The sequence below is a fragment of the Amblyomma maculatum genome, chromosome 5 (genome assembly GCF_055883805.1).
Source record: "Amblyomma maculatum isolate TAMU_Amacu chromosome 5, ASM5588380v1, whole genome shotgun sequence".
NCBI lineage: Eukaryota > Metazoa > Arthropoda > Arachnida > Ixodida > Ixodidae > Amblyomma > Amblyomma maculatum.
Window position 1 is genome coordinate 99,915,564 of NC_139348.1, and position 17,630 is coordinate 99,933,193.

Below are 17,630 nucleotides of genomic sequence, written 5' to 3' on the forward strand. Positions count from 1 at the left end.
AGAGTCTCCGCCAGCACCACAATTCAAACGCGTCAATTCTTTGGCGGTCAGCCTTCTTCACAGTCCAACTCTCGCGTCCATACATCACAACTGCAAAGACCATAGCACGAGTTATATTGATCTTGGTTGGCAGACTAATGTCTGCTCTTTACTAGGCGGTCAAAGCTAGCCATGGCTCTCTTTCCCAGAAGCAGGCGTCTCTGCTCTTTACTAGGCAGTCAAAGCTAGCCATGGCTCTCTTTCGCAGAAGCAGGCGTCTATTAATTTCATGGCTGCAGTCCTTCCAAGGTAATCTTGGAGCTCAAGAAGAATGTGGTAGCTAGTGTCTATCTCCTTTTTCTTAGTCTACGACTAGTCTTCTGAAAAGTACTGTAAACATCTATTTTATTGTGATCGCATATGCACCCTGCATGGAGATCGTCAGAAATAAACAATCGAATGAGACTACATGGGCTTGGCTCTAATACCTGCCACAAAATTAATGCACTTTACCTCTGTCACACGAACACTTTCAATCCTCATGACAATCTGCACTGAACTCAATGCTGATCGAGGTTGTCACACTGTAACCTTCAAATGCAACTGAGCCGGCCTCCTGGGATCGAAGCCCCTTCTTCAAGTGCTCTTGTGTTTTCAAGCACATTCGAGAACGGGTGTCGCCATGCACCCTCAGCATTACCCGACACACGAAGCAGAGTTCTCAATGGTGATCCAAAACGGTCGTGTAGCACTGGATTGTTCAATTCTTGGGAAAACCTCGGTGCAAATTGAGTTCAATCGGAAGTGTTCATATGACAGAGATTACACGTGATGCAAACAGTACACATCTGATCTGGAGTTTGCGTCCGCCTGCAATGATATATATGAGATCCATGCTCTCATGCAAGGAAAATAAATCTATAATACTACTTACCACCCAAGATTACTAGAACGCGAGAGCAGTGGAAGTCACAATTGCCATCTGCCACAGTCAATTTTATGTAATAGTAGGCCTGGGATGAAAGGTCTCATCTTGAGGTTGAAAATCCCTTATGTCGTCAGTGCTGACGATGGCATACTTTTTGTTCTCATCTCATAGCGGAGATAAGTGTGGGTAATCATTGTAAAAGGCACACTGAAGCTGTGAGAAGTCGGCGAGGACTACTGGCACTGCAAGCACAAAAATAAAGTGTCAGTTTACACCACCTGGTTTACACTACCGAAACGGCATGCTGAATTTGGCAGTTTCCCACTTTACAAGTAATAATGGCAAACCTTAACGCAGCAAAATTTATTTCATAATGCGATTTTATTTTATAAGAACATTAATATATTTTTACTTTAGAATGAAACACATCTCAAACAACACAACAATAAATATGAAGCTAAGCAATAACATTGACTGGATCGGCTAGATGATTACTTTCAAGATGGCGGCACCCAGCTGTGTACTTGTGATGCCTCTGTGCTGCTGGCAGAGACGGTCTGAAGTAGATGAAGTCTTAGTTTTGCTGCGTCCTGGTTGCCACTGCACTTTAAACCAGAGAGGCAGTCTTCGCAGAAATGAAGAAAGCGAGGAGCTTATAAAGCCTACTTGAGCCCAGCTGCAGACTAGAATTCCTCATTCTACCGCCTGCACCCACCACCAACTTGCGGTAAGTTCACTCTGCATGTTAAACAGACACTTAACCATGGGCTCATATTATTGCAGGGAACTTCAGGCACGTTTCTGCCATCTGAAAATAAATCCTCGCCATGGGAAGAAAACTGCAGTCAAGATTGTGGCATTCCTACAGAGCTGGGTTGCAGCGACACTGGCGGGACTGAACAGATTCCGACACTGCCGATTATGACACAGCAACACAAATGTGGGGTGAGCGTGCCTTGGAGGGGTAGTGGATGTACAGAAACACCTCAAGATCAGGATATAATGGATCTTTGTCAGACAATAACAGTGAGGTTAGCATCTTTCGAATCGCCTATCTATTGAACCTGGTGGTTAAGTGGAACCATGGGTGCAGTGGCTCAGTGAAAGCATGGAACATTAAATCATAATTTTTTTTTTCAGGATTTTGTGCCTTGAGGACATGAAAATGCCACAGGGCTTGCTGTATTATACCGAGCTGTCATCTGTACTTGTTTTAAGCACATTCTTGATTTGGTAGTAGAAAGAAACCCAAAGTTTGCCATAAGTGAAAATCAAAATTTGCATTCTCTGGAAGAACAGATGTTTATGGTTCCAGTACGTCTGCGAACAGGCATGGCAACAAAAGAAATTTCACGAAACCTTGCTGTTTTCATGCCTACCAAATTTAGTTGCATTTTCACAGAATAGATACTTGTGCTGCACGAAGATCTCGCTCCTATAATCTTGTTTCCAACACTTGCTGAAGTGCAGCAACATATGCCACCCCATTTTAGGCAGTGTCTGAATACACTGTATATTCTGTATACAAAAGTGCACATCCAGAAGCCCTCAAGTCTAAATGCACAAAGAAAGCTTTTCTAACTACAAGTTTGCAAACACTATGAAGTGTTTAATAGGGGCCGCACCAGACTGTTACGTCAGCTTTGTGTCACCCCTATTTGGAGGAGGAACTAGTGACAGGTCTATTGTCAAGGAGTGTGGAGTTCTAGATCTATTAGAGCCAGGTGATGGGGTAATGGTTTACAAAAGGTTCAAAGTTACTGACTTGCTTCCGCCTAATGTTGACCTTTATATGCCTCTATTTCGTATCCCTGGGAAGCACCAGATGAGTGCCAAAAATGTTCCAGAGACAAAACAAGTGGCAAGTGCAAGAGTGCACATTGAGAGAGTTATACGAAGAATAAAAGTGTATCACATACTTGACAAACCATTCCCCATTAATATGTTTGATATAGCAGACCAAATTTTTGCTATATGTGCTCGGCTATCAAACTTCCGTGGGGCATTGCTGAATACCAAAAGGGATGGAGAACAGTCAGACAACGAGTAGATCACCAGTACACTATAGGCTCTTCGCAAAGACATATCAGCTTAACTCTTCATTTTGCTGGCCACCTAATATTTGTGTTCATGTTCATATTCTTTTAAATAGAATATGAAAGTCATGTCTGTTGCAAATGGCATGTTTGTGTTGAATTTTATCGACTACCTATACTTTCACTTTTCCTTGTTTTTGCCACTGAAGGAAGGAAGCAGACATATTTATTTTAACTTCCTAAGTTTGACCTTGAGTGGCTCGTCCTGTTCATCAACAATATAAAATCCTTCCTTGAACTTGTGAAATGGTACATAGCCAACACCAGTTGTGTACAAAAATCCAAGGCGCATTATGCGGTGTGTAATAAGCCCTGGTATAACTGCATCTGTGTAAAAATAAAGAAGTGTGTGCAGAATTTTTCCCCACACTTGACTGTCGAAATAAATCCTCTGAACTGATACAGAGTGCTGCAGTTCAAGGTGGCCAGTCCACAGCACAATGTCACACCATGATTTGCGAGTGACGCCAAGTTGCCCCTGTATCGTGTAAAAGCATGTGTGTGAATGCTTTAGGCACACTTCTCCATTAATAACTTAGCACAGAATGCTTGGTTGCTGCATGCATCGAGCACTTTTTGACCAGCTTTTCATGACGGACAGTTCACCTCCAGAAGTCCAGCAATGCCTCCATACATCACAAGACTGAGGATGCTGCAATAAAAGAATATTCTTCATGAATATGGAGACCTGTGTTTCTCACGGAGATCTCTTTGTCATACAGCTGCATTATTTGAGTGTACCTAAGTACAGCTACTTCCTCATTCTGAAGTTCATACATTCTTGGGTCGGAGTGCGTCTTTTTGGATATGGAATATCCTTTACAAGTCCTTCAGGTTTTCTGCAGCAAAGGATTCTCTTGAAATTTGATGCTGTTAGCCGACCATTTCTTTCAGCGGCCCACAATGCATTTTCGCTTTGGCGAAGTGTTTGCAGACAAAGGTCTTCTCGCTGAACTGTTGTTAGTGGGACGAGCTGCTCAAAGTGGCTCTTTATTTTGGCCAAACATTTCTCTGAATGCGTCTTCTGTGTCCTAAATCACACTGACGTTGCTGACTAGTGCTGGTTTGCTTGTGGAATATCTGGTCCATACTAAGTGTGGTGCATCTTCGGCAGTTGTTTTTGCGAAGCCTGCACTGTTTGAATGGATGGCCGATGACTAATCTGATGGCAGTCGTCGCTTGCACTTTGCTGGCACTATTTTGTTGACTACATGTTTTTTGAAGGTTATGTCAACCAGAGGCTTTGTCAGAAGGTTTTGACCTGCAAGTGAGAAAAATCGCTACTTCTAGAGAACACTACCACAGTGTGTATTTGAACTGCTTTGCATTAATTTGCCCATAAGGCAGTCCACTTAATCAATAAATCTATTTTTGCCTCTTATTATCGTCTTTCACAACACAACACACAACTCCGCACACAAGGCTCAAGCCACATGACCAATGAGTTAAACAAATAAAATACAGCTGTTTGAAGCAAACTCCAAATGCAAAACTGGACTGAAGATGTCCTTTGAATACAACAATATTCATATGCTGAATGCCCATAAGTCGCACTTTAAATAGCAGCACAAAATGATGGGCAAGCAGCATAAAAGAAACTAATGAAAGATTGCTGCATCAGATGAAACAAAAACAATGATTGATGCAGTATTTGGTATCTGTCCTTTTTTCTGTCGTGTGACAACAAAGCAACATTTCACGCATACCAGCTACCATGCCCGAATTTTATTTCTCCCTGTAAAAGTAGGTAGGCAATATAGTTAAAATGTTGAGTAAAATGTAGAATAGCCTTGCCTTGTGTTGGTGCCATCCATTGGCATGGCATGTCAGTGCACGAATGCTGCCAACAGCAAAAAAGAGGGCAGCGATGTGCTGACACTCCTGCCTCAGTCTGCAAAAGAGTGCATTGAAAACAGTTAAAAAAACATCCTTTTTGAATACATGCGAACGGCTTCTTTTCACGCACTTCTGGTATCCATTATTATACTTCGTGCACGTTTAGAACCCAGCAGTTGCGCAGTAAAAAATATACACTGCTTATTAACAGAGCGGTCAAGACAATCATACTGAAACCAAAGTAACACATGCAGGTTACCGGCCTCTGGCGCCAAGCGCTTAAAAATCCAACGTTAAATAATTGTGTGAAACAGGCCTTACCAATTCTTAAATTATTTGACTTAGAAAAGGAATAAAAAATAACCTCGCAATGCGCTACGAGAACAAGCAACCGTATACATTACACCACTGGTTATATTGCCGTTTCAACAGAGGGATTCAAGACTAAGCGAAAGGCAGGGCAATATATATGAGCGAACCTCTCAATAGTCAAAAGAATGTACTAACCCAGCAATGCAGTCACATGCTTGCGCTGCTTTTGCATGCCCCTCATCGCATACTGATGTGGCCTGTCTGTAGTGCCCAGGCTTTATCGAGCGCAGACAGATGCTTCGCAGTATCACCAGTTTGCACTCGAGCGTGTGCTGATAATTGCAAATGTATCTGGCTCTTTAAATGCCCATCGTTTCCGCAGTTGCCGGTTTGATCTTCCTAAGTGCACGTCAATCGCACTGTCACTGATCGGCGGCACAAAAGTCAGATTGCTGGTCCACTGCTTGCTTGCGTGAAATCTGGCTGCAAAAACATTGTCAACTACACAGAAAGAAAATGTTCGCAGTACTTAAGGCAAAGGCATAATGAAACACTATAGTCTGAACATTCGGAAGAGCATGAAATCAGCATCCGTTCACCCACCCACAGAACACCAAACTGACTGAGCCACGCAAATCGCCTGGACCACCAGGTTTGATTTGGTGGCCACAGCTAGGGGCACTCTCCCAGAATGAAAAAGGTCCATTGCCTTGCAGGGAACAGCAGAACAACCAAACGTAGAGTAGACTGATCCTTTAAGTGATATAGGACAAGAGGGAAAGACAAAGAAAAAAAAAAGTCTTCAAGCAATCCTCTGCTATGTTAAATTCATAGAATGATGTCTTTGCACCAAATTTCGTTGCACAGTTTCATTTTTGTATGTTCTTTCTCATACATGCCTCCTCCCCCCCCCCCTGATTGGTGGGGTAAACAGTAACAGTAGGAGCACACATACCTGTTATAGCGAGCAGATGTCAGAGGTGCCAGGATTGGACCAAGTCGCCCTGCCTTTGGCAGTGCTGCAAACGGCTTTGAGATGGAGTATAGGAATTAGTGAAGCCTGCAGGAACAATTCACACTGTTCATGTATTCAGATGTCACAGGCAGATGTGCAAGGAGCACAGCATTCTTTTCATACATATTTTATCAATAGCTGTCAGAAAGAATAGTACAAAGTTATAGACATGAAAAAAGCCAGCAGCTACTAAAATCAAGGAAAGAATAAGGAAGTATGTATCCAATGACAGTGCTGCTTCGCCTCATTGTGCAAACCGAGAGGGACCACCCCGCATACTCCAGGTCATGCCAGTCATGGAAAAAAGAAAACAAAATTATAACAGTGAAAACAACCGAAAACATCAGCTTCAAAGAAGCATGTCAATGAATCAAAGATAAAAACCCGTTAGTTTTTACAGCGAAAGCAAGCTACTCCAAGGTGGCTTGGGGGGGCGACACGCCACACTTAGATCTGGTTCCTGCTCAGGCTATGCCGCAAGCTGGAGCACCTCCGCCTCAAACAGGGACAGCAAAAGCTACCCTGTCAGCTGAGAAACAGGGCCCGCCGGCCCCTCAACCGGCTACCCAAAAGGCTTCTTCGCGGAAGGAGAAGCCTGAAATCTCTTCTCCCGCAGCTCGTCTGCGAACCTCCAGCGCCTCCGAGCAGGCGATGGATACTACTCCTCACTTGCCCCCGCTCCAGCGGCGGCACTCTCTTGAACGAAAAAAAAGAGGGCAAAATAAAATAACAGGACCGGATAATTTGGAAGCCTAAGTTTTAGCTCCATCTTCACAAATCATTAAACATGGCATTTCTGGTCCATTGGAGCTGCCATGGACTCATTAGAAACTACAGTGATGTAACCGATCTTTTAAATTCACTTGCCCCGGTTGCTCTATGTTTACAGGAGACAAGCCTAGGGCCTAAACACACAAACATTCTAAAAAAGTATAAAGTATTTCGCTGTGATCGACAGCAAGCAAATAGGTTATCAAGAGGTGTTGCTATTATCATTCAGAATTCACTTGCAACTCATCAAATTGACCTCAAAACTAATTATAAGGCTGTTGTGGTCACTATCCTGCACTACAAAACAATAACATTATGTTCTGTATACCTTTAACCCCATTCTAATGTCAGACTTCATGACCTGGAATCACTTTTTAAACAGCTACCAGAGCCTCATCTGGTAGTTGGAGATTTTAATGCACATTCCACTTTTTGGGGAAGTAAACAAACCGATAGTAGGGGCCGTATTTTACCCACAGGGGAGTGATCATTTCCCTGTCAAAACCAGCTTAACACGTTCACCAGCCATCACACCTAGCAAACCACGATGGTGGAAGCTTCACCTAGCTAACTGGCGATTATTTCAATCAAAAGCTAACCTTGCAACATTTATTCAGATCACCTCAGCGTAGATGAACTGAATGAAAAGATTACAACTTGCATCATAGCTGCGGCATACTTAGCATCTGCAATGAAAGGCCTCTTCAGCACTCATGGCAGATGGTGCAGCGCTGGCCTCTGTACTCCAGGCTGGCTCCATTGCCAAGGTACCTGGCCCTCAGTAGAAAAAAAATAATAAAACTCCTCCGCACATTAGCGGCAACTTGCGAGCTTTTGCGGGTCCTTGCTCCTTGCAGCTCAAATATAGCTGCATTGCCCTGCACATCACTTCTCCATGCCCCCTCTGACACATTGCCATCAAGTCTACATGGCCAACAGGACGGTAACTCAACCTTGCTTCAGACTCTGTGGATGAGAAATTGTGCAATACACACGTTGCTTTCACAACCTTGTTCACATTTGCCGGCTTGAGGTGGATTGTTCGGTCGTATATCTTCCACCGGGAAGCGAGAATGCCGAACGTATTCTCAGCACACCTCCTGCAAAACACAAAGCCAAAATTTTTTTTAGAGCACCGCTTAAACAAGACAAGCATACTCATTCTGCATTACAGTAGAACTTTCTCATTGCCAGAAACAGCACTGTGAAAACAAGAGAATAGACATCTCACTTCTATCATTACAAAAGAGACTGCAGTCAGTTGATGCAAAAAGATTGTGATCGTGACAAAATCACACTTGCAGGTACATCTCTCTTTACATTTGTGTTCTTTCTGCTGTCATTTAAGAGTAATCTCTGGCATAACAAGCTTGAGCAGCACCAAAGTGATGACATTTGTACTGTGCAGTGCGTACCTTGCTGCCATGCGTACTCAGGCGTTAGTTAAAAACTACTTCATTTCTTTGTCCAGCTCCCTGGCAGTGAAAGCGTAAAGTGGAGGGGGAGCTGAAATGCCTCATCCCCAACAAACATATGAGACGCAGTTGTGTCAGAGCCTGGCAGTTGGGCTGCCCTTGGCAAGTTTAGCTTTCCCTTTTCTAGCCTCTTGCCAATCGGCGGATCCTTAAATATTCCTCCGTCGCTGAGGCGTCCAGGGGCACAAATGTCTACCAGCCAGAACTGGTATTTACTGTCCACAATGGCTGTTAACACGTGGAATAGGTTTTCTGCAATAAAAGCATATAGAACTGCCATTAAGTGAGTGTAGCATATTGCACATGATGATACGGCCACAAAGATGCAAGTTTCTTAAGTATTGTACTAAATTAAGTACAGCCAACGCTGCCATACCTTGTGAAGTACAGGCTTCCAGAATTTTTGGGCCGCTTAATTTGTACATGTTTCCTGTCAACTGCACCTAAGCAGTTGGGAAACTGCCACTGATGCCAAAATCCTGCAGCGATTTCTCTCCAGTCATGCTCTGTTGGAGGCTGTAATAAGAAAGACATTCTGTATTGCTGCAAAAGTGCATTATGAATGCTAATATGTTTATCATATAAGTCCTGTTGCATTGCTTTGCCTTCTGTTGTTTTGAACACTGCAATATAGTAGCTATATGACATTATGCAAAAAGGGCTTAGCATAAAATTATGTCACATATTTGTCCTTGTTAAATGATGCTGGAATAATATCTACCATATATAACATAACGAGCCTGTTTAGTGTAGACAAACAATTGAAAATATTTATGGCACAGTGTAGCTTAATATGCATATGATTGAGTCTAGTTAAAGAAATGCTCAGTGTCTGAAAAGGCAGGTTTTGCTGCGATAGCGCGTGGGGTCCTGTATTATGAGTACAGGGGCTCACACGTACGGGTGCACAACCTAACATTTTTCTGTGCCCTATGTTATATATAATGTATCAATTGCACCATATGTTTGTTTACCTTCATGTACAGTGGTGTGAGCATGTCCCATAGTACTTGGCAAGTTAGGTGTATCGCCTCTCTTGCGGTTTCTATGCCAATCCGGAATGCCATGGCAACATTCGGTATCGTCATTCCGGACGAGAGGTACCTGTGAATATGAAGTCAATTCTCGCATATGTTCACTTAAATTAGGGGAGAAATTGTTGCGCCAAAGCATTTACACACGCTAGGAAACTTGCTCAACTCAAATGCCACCGCCAAACAGCATTGCATATAAATGGCACCAAACGTGACAGATATGATCACGATTGATACTACTCACCGCAATGCCAACACAAGTCGTTCCCCCGATGAGATCGGGTCCCTGCAAAGCCACTGCTTTCTTAGCCGGTCGGCTACCTTATTTTGCAGCATATCGAAAGTATCCTGCGACATTCTGTAATATTTGTGGAATAGCGTACGATTCCCATTCTTCATGACTTGCATCTGAAAAGTTTCAAGCGGCAATGAACCTTGTTGCCTTATCTGCAGCAGATCCTGACTTACCGCTGTGAAGTACTCGCTCTCTTCTGAGCGACTTTGCCACACAGGCCGAAATCAGTGCGTGCGCATTCTGGCTTGCAATTGCTTTAGGACAAGCAATGTCCTGAATATCACAATTTTTCGCCTGTGTTCCATAGCGGACGACGATGCTTGAAAGTTGAAACCTGATAGCAGACGGGAAAAGTTCGCGCTTCTGTGTCACGTGACTACATATATAGTGGAATAAATCTTTATAGCCGCAATATGCTTCTTGAGTGATTTTGTTAGATACAAACATACCACACATACAGCATTTATTCAAATTTACTGTGGGGCAATAACCAGATGGGATGGGTACAGCCCGTCGCTATTGGGCGCGAGCGCCACCACTGGAGCGAATGGCGCTAGCGTCGATTTTGAAGAGAAAGTGGGATCACGTGACCCCGCTTACTACTGCTGGATCAGACGATCGTTTGAATTCATTCATTTCAAAAGGTAAAAGTAGCGCTATTCGCTCTATTTTTGCCTTTAATAGATTCCCGCGATTGGATATGCCTATTGTGCGTTGTCTTTAGAGCTGCAGCAGTTTTCTGGAGCCGTTGGCATGGTCTGTTACTGCTCGGTGCCTCAATGCCGGACGTACGCGGCAGAACCGGGCGTGAGCTTTCATTTTTATCCGAAGGACAAGAAGCTGCGAGAAGCTTGGCTGGTCAAGCTGCGAATGGGCAAAAAGGCGAGTGCTCATTCGCGTGTCTGCAGCAAACACTTCCGAGAGGAAGATTTTCTCTGTGGAGTTGGCGCTAAAGTGTTCGGTGAGTAGCGGCTGAAGGAGCAGCGGCATTTGTTTACCTCCCGTCACTTGTAGATCTAACGAAGGGTGACTGTTGACAGGATGGAAGAAACGCTGGCTTGTTCACGGAGCAGTGCCGTCCCAGAACCTACCGCTTCGACCCTTGGATCGCCAGCCGTCTGCTCGGCGCTGCCGAAACCGGGGACAGGACGGAGGTAAGCTGAATGTGTTCGTGCATTGTAACGTCGATTCCGCTGGTCTCAATTTCGCACATAGGGCTCCACGAGTAGAATATTATTAAATCGGGGAGTAGTTAGTATTGCATGTTGTATGAATTAGTTATGTTTCCTCTTGCTGCGTCCATTTTATTGCTGAATAGATGTGCGTTGCGCTGCGACTACTCCGGAATTGCAATGAATGCATGTCGATCGCGTGTCTTCCGCCAAATATGTTCTTTAGTGCTCCTACGGTGCTTTATTAGTGTATGTATGCATATGTGCGTGCATGCGCGTGTGTGTGCATGTATGCGGGCGATGCTTTGTATTTGTCCCCATTAAAAAAAAGCGTGACAAGGGTGCATAAGTGCAGTTTATAATGGCTTGGCTAACCTCAGTGTGCATTCTTTAAATAAGTGATCATCGTCGTCGTTCAGTCGTGTCCGACTCTTCGTGACCCTATGGACCATGTAACGCCACGCTTTCCGGTCTCTCACTATCTTCCTAACATCACATAACTTTATCTGCAGTGCCTTGAGGATGCCATCTAACCATCGCGTTCGCTGCCTACCCTTCTCCGGCGACCCTCAACCTTTCCCAACATCAAATCTTTCTCCAGCGACTCCTCTCTTCTCATCAGATGACCAAAGTAGCTGAGCTTTACCTTTAGAATTTGACCCTCCAATGAGCAGTCAGGGTTTATGGTCGACAATATTGACTCATTTGATCTTCTGGCAGTCCAAGGAACTCTCAAGAGTCTTCGCCAGCACCACAATTCAAACGCGTCAATTCTTCGGCGGTCAGCCTTTTTCACAGTCCAACTCTCGCATCCATACATCACAACTGCAAAGACCATAGCACGAGTTATACGGATCTGGTTGGCAGACTAATGTCTCTGCTCTTTACTAGGTGGTCAAAGCTAGCCATTGCTCTCTTTCCCAGAAGCAGGCGTCTCCTAATTTCATGGCTGCAGTCTCCTTCCGAGGTAATCTTGGAGCCCAAGAACAGAAAATCTGTCACAGCTTCCACTTCCTGTCCATTGATGCTCCAGGACCTGATAGGACAAGACACCATGATCTTTGTCTTTTTAATGTTCAGTTTAAGCCCAAACTTCTCACTCTCTTCTTGTACGCGCATCAGAAGTCTCTTGAGTTCCGCTTCACTTTCTGCCATTAAAGTGGTATCATCCGCATATCTAAGGTTGTTGATACGTTTTCCAGCAATCTTCACTCCAGCTGAAGACTCGTCCAGACCGGCCTTCCTCATGATGCACTCTGCATATAGGTTAAATAGGCAGGGCGACAGTATGCAGCCTTGCCTCACTCCTTTCTTAATCGGAAACCAATCAGTAAGACCATGCCCAGTTCTGACTGTGGCCTGTTGCCCTTCATACAGGTTCCTGAGGAGACAGATGAGGTGAATTGGAACTCCCATCTCTTGGCGAGCTTGCCACAATCTGCTGTGATCTACGCAGTCAAACGCTTTCGCATAATCAATAAAGCAGAAGTAGATGGGTTTCTGAAACTCTCTTGCTTTTTTCATGATCCAGCGAAGGTTGGCAACTTGGTTTCTAGTTCCTCTGCCCTTGCGAAACCCAGCTTGCACGTCCGAAAGCTCCCGATCCACATACTGCTGCAGCCTTCCTTTGAGGATTTTCAACATCACCTTGCTAGCATGCGAAATAAGCGCGATCGTGCGGTAGTTGGAACAATCTTTGGCACTGCCTTTCTTTGGAATGGGGATGTAAACAGACCTCCTCCTATCCTGTGGCCACTGCAGGGTTGTCCAAATCTTCTGACATAATGTGTGCAGAATGTTAACAGCGTCATGGTTGAGGGTTTGAAGCAACTCAGCTGAAATGCCATCAATTCCGCTAGCTTTGTTCTTAGCAAGGCTGGCTAAGGCCCATTCAACTTCACTCTTCAGGATGCCCGGCTCGAGATCAGTAATCACAACCGTCTCATGTTGGGTTTGCACATTCGGGTCCTTCTTGTGCAGTTCTGTGTATTCCTGCCACCTCTTCTTTATCTCTGAGGCTTCAGTGAGGTCCTTGCCTCGTTTGTCCTGTATCATGCCCAGCTTAGCACAGAAGCTTCCTTTGATATCTTTGATTGTCTTATACAGAGCTCTTGTGTTCCTTAATTGGCCGTTGTCCTCAACTGCTTGGCACTGTATGTTCAGGAAGGCATTCTTATCTCTCCTTGCTATTTTCTGAAAATCCGCATTGAGAACCTTGTATCTTTCTCTTTCCCCCATAACTTTTGCCATCCTCCTTTCCTCAGCTATTTACAAAGCCTCTTCAGATAACCAGTTTGCTTTCTTGCATTTCTTTTGCTTTGGAACTACCTTAGTAGCAACTTCTTGTATTATATCACGAACATCAGTCCACATCTCTTCGGGCTCTCTGCCTTCTAGATCTAATTCTTGAAATCGATTCCTCACTTCCACAGCATATTCTAATGGAATTTGATCCAGATCATACCTGAAAGGCCTTCTAGTTTTCTGCATTTTCCTCAATCGAAGCTTAATTTTGGCAACAAGAAGCTGTTGATCGGTGCCACAATCGGCCCCAGGCCTTGTTTTTACTGCTTGTATAGCGCTTCTCCATCTCTGCCGGCAAAGAATATAATCGATCTGATTCCTGTACAGACCGTCCGGTGAAGCCCATGTGTACAGGCGCCTCTTGTGCTGTTGAAAATAAATATTCGCTATGGTCTGGTTGTTTTCTTGACAAAACTCTACTAGCCTCTGCCCAACTTCATTTGGCTCGCCAAGACCGAACTTGCCTATAATTCCGGATATTTCTTCACTCCCGACCTTAGCATTCCAGTCTCTTATGAGAAAAACGACGTCTGATGATGGGGTGCGGTCTAAAAGGCATTGTAGGTGCGCATAAAATCTCTCAACGTCAGCTTCTTCAGCAGTAGTGGTCGGTGCATAGACTTGGATAACAGTTATGTTGAAAGGGTGACCTTGGATCCGAAGTGAAATCATTCGGTCGTTTTTGGGGTTGTACCCTAGCACTGCTTTGCCCATTCTTCTGTTTACTATGAGAGCGACTCCATTCCTTCTCTTGGATTCGTGCCCACAATAAAAGAGATAATGGTCGCCGGAGTTAAATTCTCCCATTCCGGTCCACTTAAGCTCTCTGATACCCAAGATATCAATGTTCAATCTGTCCATTTCTCGCTTGACGACATCCAGTTTACCTTGCGTCATAGATCTTACATTCCAGGTTGCTATGTGATATATCTCCTTGCAACATCGGACTTTCCGGTCGCTTCCCGACACATCCACATCTGAGCGTCCTTTTGGCTTTAGCCCAACTGCTTCATCCTTCCCGGAGCTACTAGGAATCACCCTTTGTTCATCCCCAGTAATATTTGGGACGCCTTCCAACCTGGGGGGCTCATCTTCCGGCGCCATATCATTAATGGTATTGTGACTGGCCATAGGGTTTTCTTGGCAGGAAATTCTGGAGTGGGTTGCCATTACCTTTTCCAGTGAATCACATTTTTTCAGAACTCTCTGCCGTGACCTGTCTATCTTGGTTGATCATACTTGGTTGTTAGAACAAATTTTTGAATGTATGCACAAATGAGCTATTCAAGAGTGTCATGTCTTAAGGTTAATGAAATGCAAAGACCAGGTAAACTGCTCTTCAGAGTATGATTAATGATATCTCTGCTCTGCATTATGGACCACCTAGTATCAACTGCGAGCTTTTTTTTGTTTTGCAAGTCAAGAACCTCTTTAGAAAGTAATTAAGGTTGATATTGCAGATTAAACAAAGCAAAGATAGAAAATGTAATTTACTTTGATGCAAAGTTGTGGCTGACAGCTGTATTACTTTCTTTTATAGTTCTGACAGGCTGTAGTGTCATTTGTAAAACGAACTTATATCTGATACAGACATTTGTATTTTCAGAGGACAAGCCACTGGGTGAAATTTTCCTGAAAGAGAAGCCCGACACGTTGCCAGCATGCGAACCTGGCACTGAAAATAGTATGTCCGAGTCAGGAGGTGATGCAGATATCAGTACCAGTCCTGATGACGATAAAGGCATCATTCTGAGATGCATCATTTATTTTTTTTCTATTGTTGATTTGTTGATTTCAAAAATAAATTTGTATTATGTGCTTCAGATATGCCTACCGACCTTCGGGCCATAGGAAAGGAGATTGGTGTCCAGGTGAACGCGCTTGATCCCACACGGAAACAACCACTGAGCACATCGAACATACAAGGAGAAAAGATTTGAACGTCTTGACTGGGCTTCCTTGCTTTGAACTCTTCTACAATATGTGTGATCTTTACACTGACAGCCGCATTTTAATGCATTCAAATAGCTTTTGCTTATGAAATGAGGATGCAGTACTATTAACCCTGATAAAGCTGCATCACAACATGTCATTTGCATTGCTTGGTGTGTTTTTTGGCATTCATCGCACCACAGTATCAGAAATTTTCAAGACTAGTGTGGTAATCTTGGCTGCAATCATGAAAAATGCAGTGTTTTGGCCAAGTAAGGAAGCTGTCGTGGATAATTTGACTGTGTACTTCAAGGAATACTTGAGAGTAAGGGCTGTGTTAGATTGCACAGAGATACCGCTTCAAAGACCGAAAGATATGGAGTCCCAGCTGTTCACGTACAGCTGGTACAAAGGCATGTACACAGCTAAAATTTTAGTCTGTGAGACTTCAGGAGACCACATTGGTTATGTAAGTGAAGCTTATGGTGACCGGGCATCTGATTCCCACATAACAAAAGAAAGCAAGATACTAGAAAGGTTGCTGCTGTCAATTGCTGGTGTCATGGTGGATAAAGGGTTTCTGATAGATAAACTCTGCCTCGAGCATCACATCACACTGGTGCGTCCTCCGTTCCTGCGCAAGAGAAAGCAACTTGAAAAACATGAAGCTGAGAAAAATCAAAGCATAGCAGCTGCTCGTGTTCATGTTGAGCGTGCAATCCAGCGTATGAATGCCTTTCAGATTTTGACAGGGAATTTGGGCACTGAGCTTTTCGCTTACATTGATGATATTGTACAAGTTATTGCTGGAATTGTGAACCTCTCTAAACCAATATTCAGTGACAAGTTTTTGGTGTCATAGAAAAGTGTGGCAAAGTTTATGGGCAATGTGTTATAGCAGTTCTTTCTATAAATGATGTTTCCTAGGGCTGATTAGTTTGCCTCAACCCAGTAACGGACTTTTCTTTTTTTCAAATATTTTCTGAAGTAAGCTTGACATTGTGTTTGCTACTGTGTTTATATATTTTTTTGCATCTTATTTTGAGGTTTAATTATATCCCTCACTTTCTTTACTTGCTCTGTATATGAAACAGTGTTGTATTATATGTCTGAAGTGAAGCATTTTTTTGTAATCTTTTTCTAGTTTTCATATTGTTCGTGATTTTACTTTGTGCGATTACATGCAAAGTTTTGTTCATTTAGACTCTCAGGGCATTCCTCTACATCAGTGTATATGCAGGGAAGAACAGGACATTAGGTGCACATGCATTTTATCCACAATCTCAACTGTGGTTTCTAACGCACAAAGAGAACACTGACTCTTTATTGCTCATTGCCAGCAGTGAGCACCTGTTATCTCACTCATTTATAAGGCAGGGTAGCACATAGGACTTGAAGAAGTAGATGGCCCTGTCTACAACATCATTAAAAAACGACTCGTTGAAGCTTACAGGCAACAACATGAAGTTTTCGCTGTCTTGAAAGACGAAAACATCAGCACTTGAGACCTTCGCCAATGCCATCTGGACCTGTACCTGACAGAAGTACCTGCTTGTTTTTTTTTAAGCAGAAGCTTGAGCCATCATTTACTACTTCTTTTGCCTTGAACTTTTCGAAGCTTATGGGGCACTTGACTTCAAGCACTCTTGGAGTGCAGCTGTCACATGTCACTAGCCCATCTGGGCTGGCACCAATACATGGGTGTTGGCTTAAAATTATAAGTCCGCATTATTCAACTTTCAAGTTTCTGTGCAGACTTTCATTTGAATATGCCTTCTTTGCTGTCTCTTCGAGCAGCGTGCCCCTTAGCATAGCAGTGGTCTGCACAGAGTTTTCTTTGAGCACGACCTTTAGAAGAGCTCGCACATTATGTGGGCCCATCCGTGTCCTGATTGTGCTGACTTGTGCGTATACAGAGTATGCTATTGATGCTGTTACCATTCTTTTTCTGTAGATCAGCCAATCTTGACAATTTGCTTGGGTTTTTGTTAAATTATGTATGAAGTCAATTTCTGAGTTTGTGTATGCTTGCTGGAGGTAGCAGTAAATATCCTCTACTGAAACTGCTCCTTCTGTGAGAGCCTTCCTGGCAGCTTCCATGAGTTTAGGTGGCTTTTTTATGCCAGGGATTGCTTGGCTTGCTGTGCTTGCAGCAATTCCTTCATGACGCTCACATAGCTGAACAGTGAAGGACGTATCCTGTGCAGGTAGCAGTGGTGCTGTACTTGCTATGCTGTCAGCACCGTTAACTGACACTGTGGATTTCAGTGGCTGCATGGTCATTCTGACTCCCTGAAATGAAAGGAATAAAAAAGCTTAGCATATTTAAAAAATCTGTGTAAGTTTTGTTTTGGCTAAAATCATTATTGTGTGGGGAATCAGAGGTCCAAATAACATACACAAACAATGAGAGTGTAGTTGTTAAACTTGTTAGAGGCAAGAAATAAGCTTCTAATTGTTACAGTTCAACTGGCATTTCAT

The 17,630-nt window shown here is 43.6% G+C and overlaps 2 protein-coding genes and 1 pseudogene across 2 annotated transcripts; all 3 read left to right on the forward strand.

The window, feature by feature from the left end:
- Positions 1–1,990: 1,990 nt before the first annotated feature.
- On the forward strand, positions 1,991–3,654 carry LOC146189015 (uncharacterized; annotated as a pseudogene).
- Positions 3,655–10,494: 6,840 nt separating this feature from the next.
- Positions 10,495–15,157, forward strand: LOC146189016 (uncharacterized). Its single transcript, XM_084605160.1, has 4 exons — positions 10,495–10,702; positions 10,782–10,889; positions 14,812–14,919; positions 15,042–15,157. The coding sequence occupies exons 1-4, from the start codon at positions 10,495–10,497 to the stop codon at positions 15,155–15,157; spliced, it is 540 nt and encodes a 179-aa protein (XP_084461286.1).
- Positions 15,077–16,011, forward strand: LOC146189017 (uncharacterized). Its single transcript, XM_084605161.1, has one exon. It carries the CDS (start codon positions 15,304–15,306, stop codon positions 16,009–16,011), a length of 708 nt encoding a protein of 235 aa, XP_084461287.1. The 5' UTR covers positions 15,077–15,303.
- The last annotated feature ends 1,619 nt before the right edge of the window (positions 16,012–17,630 follow it).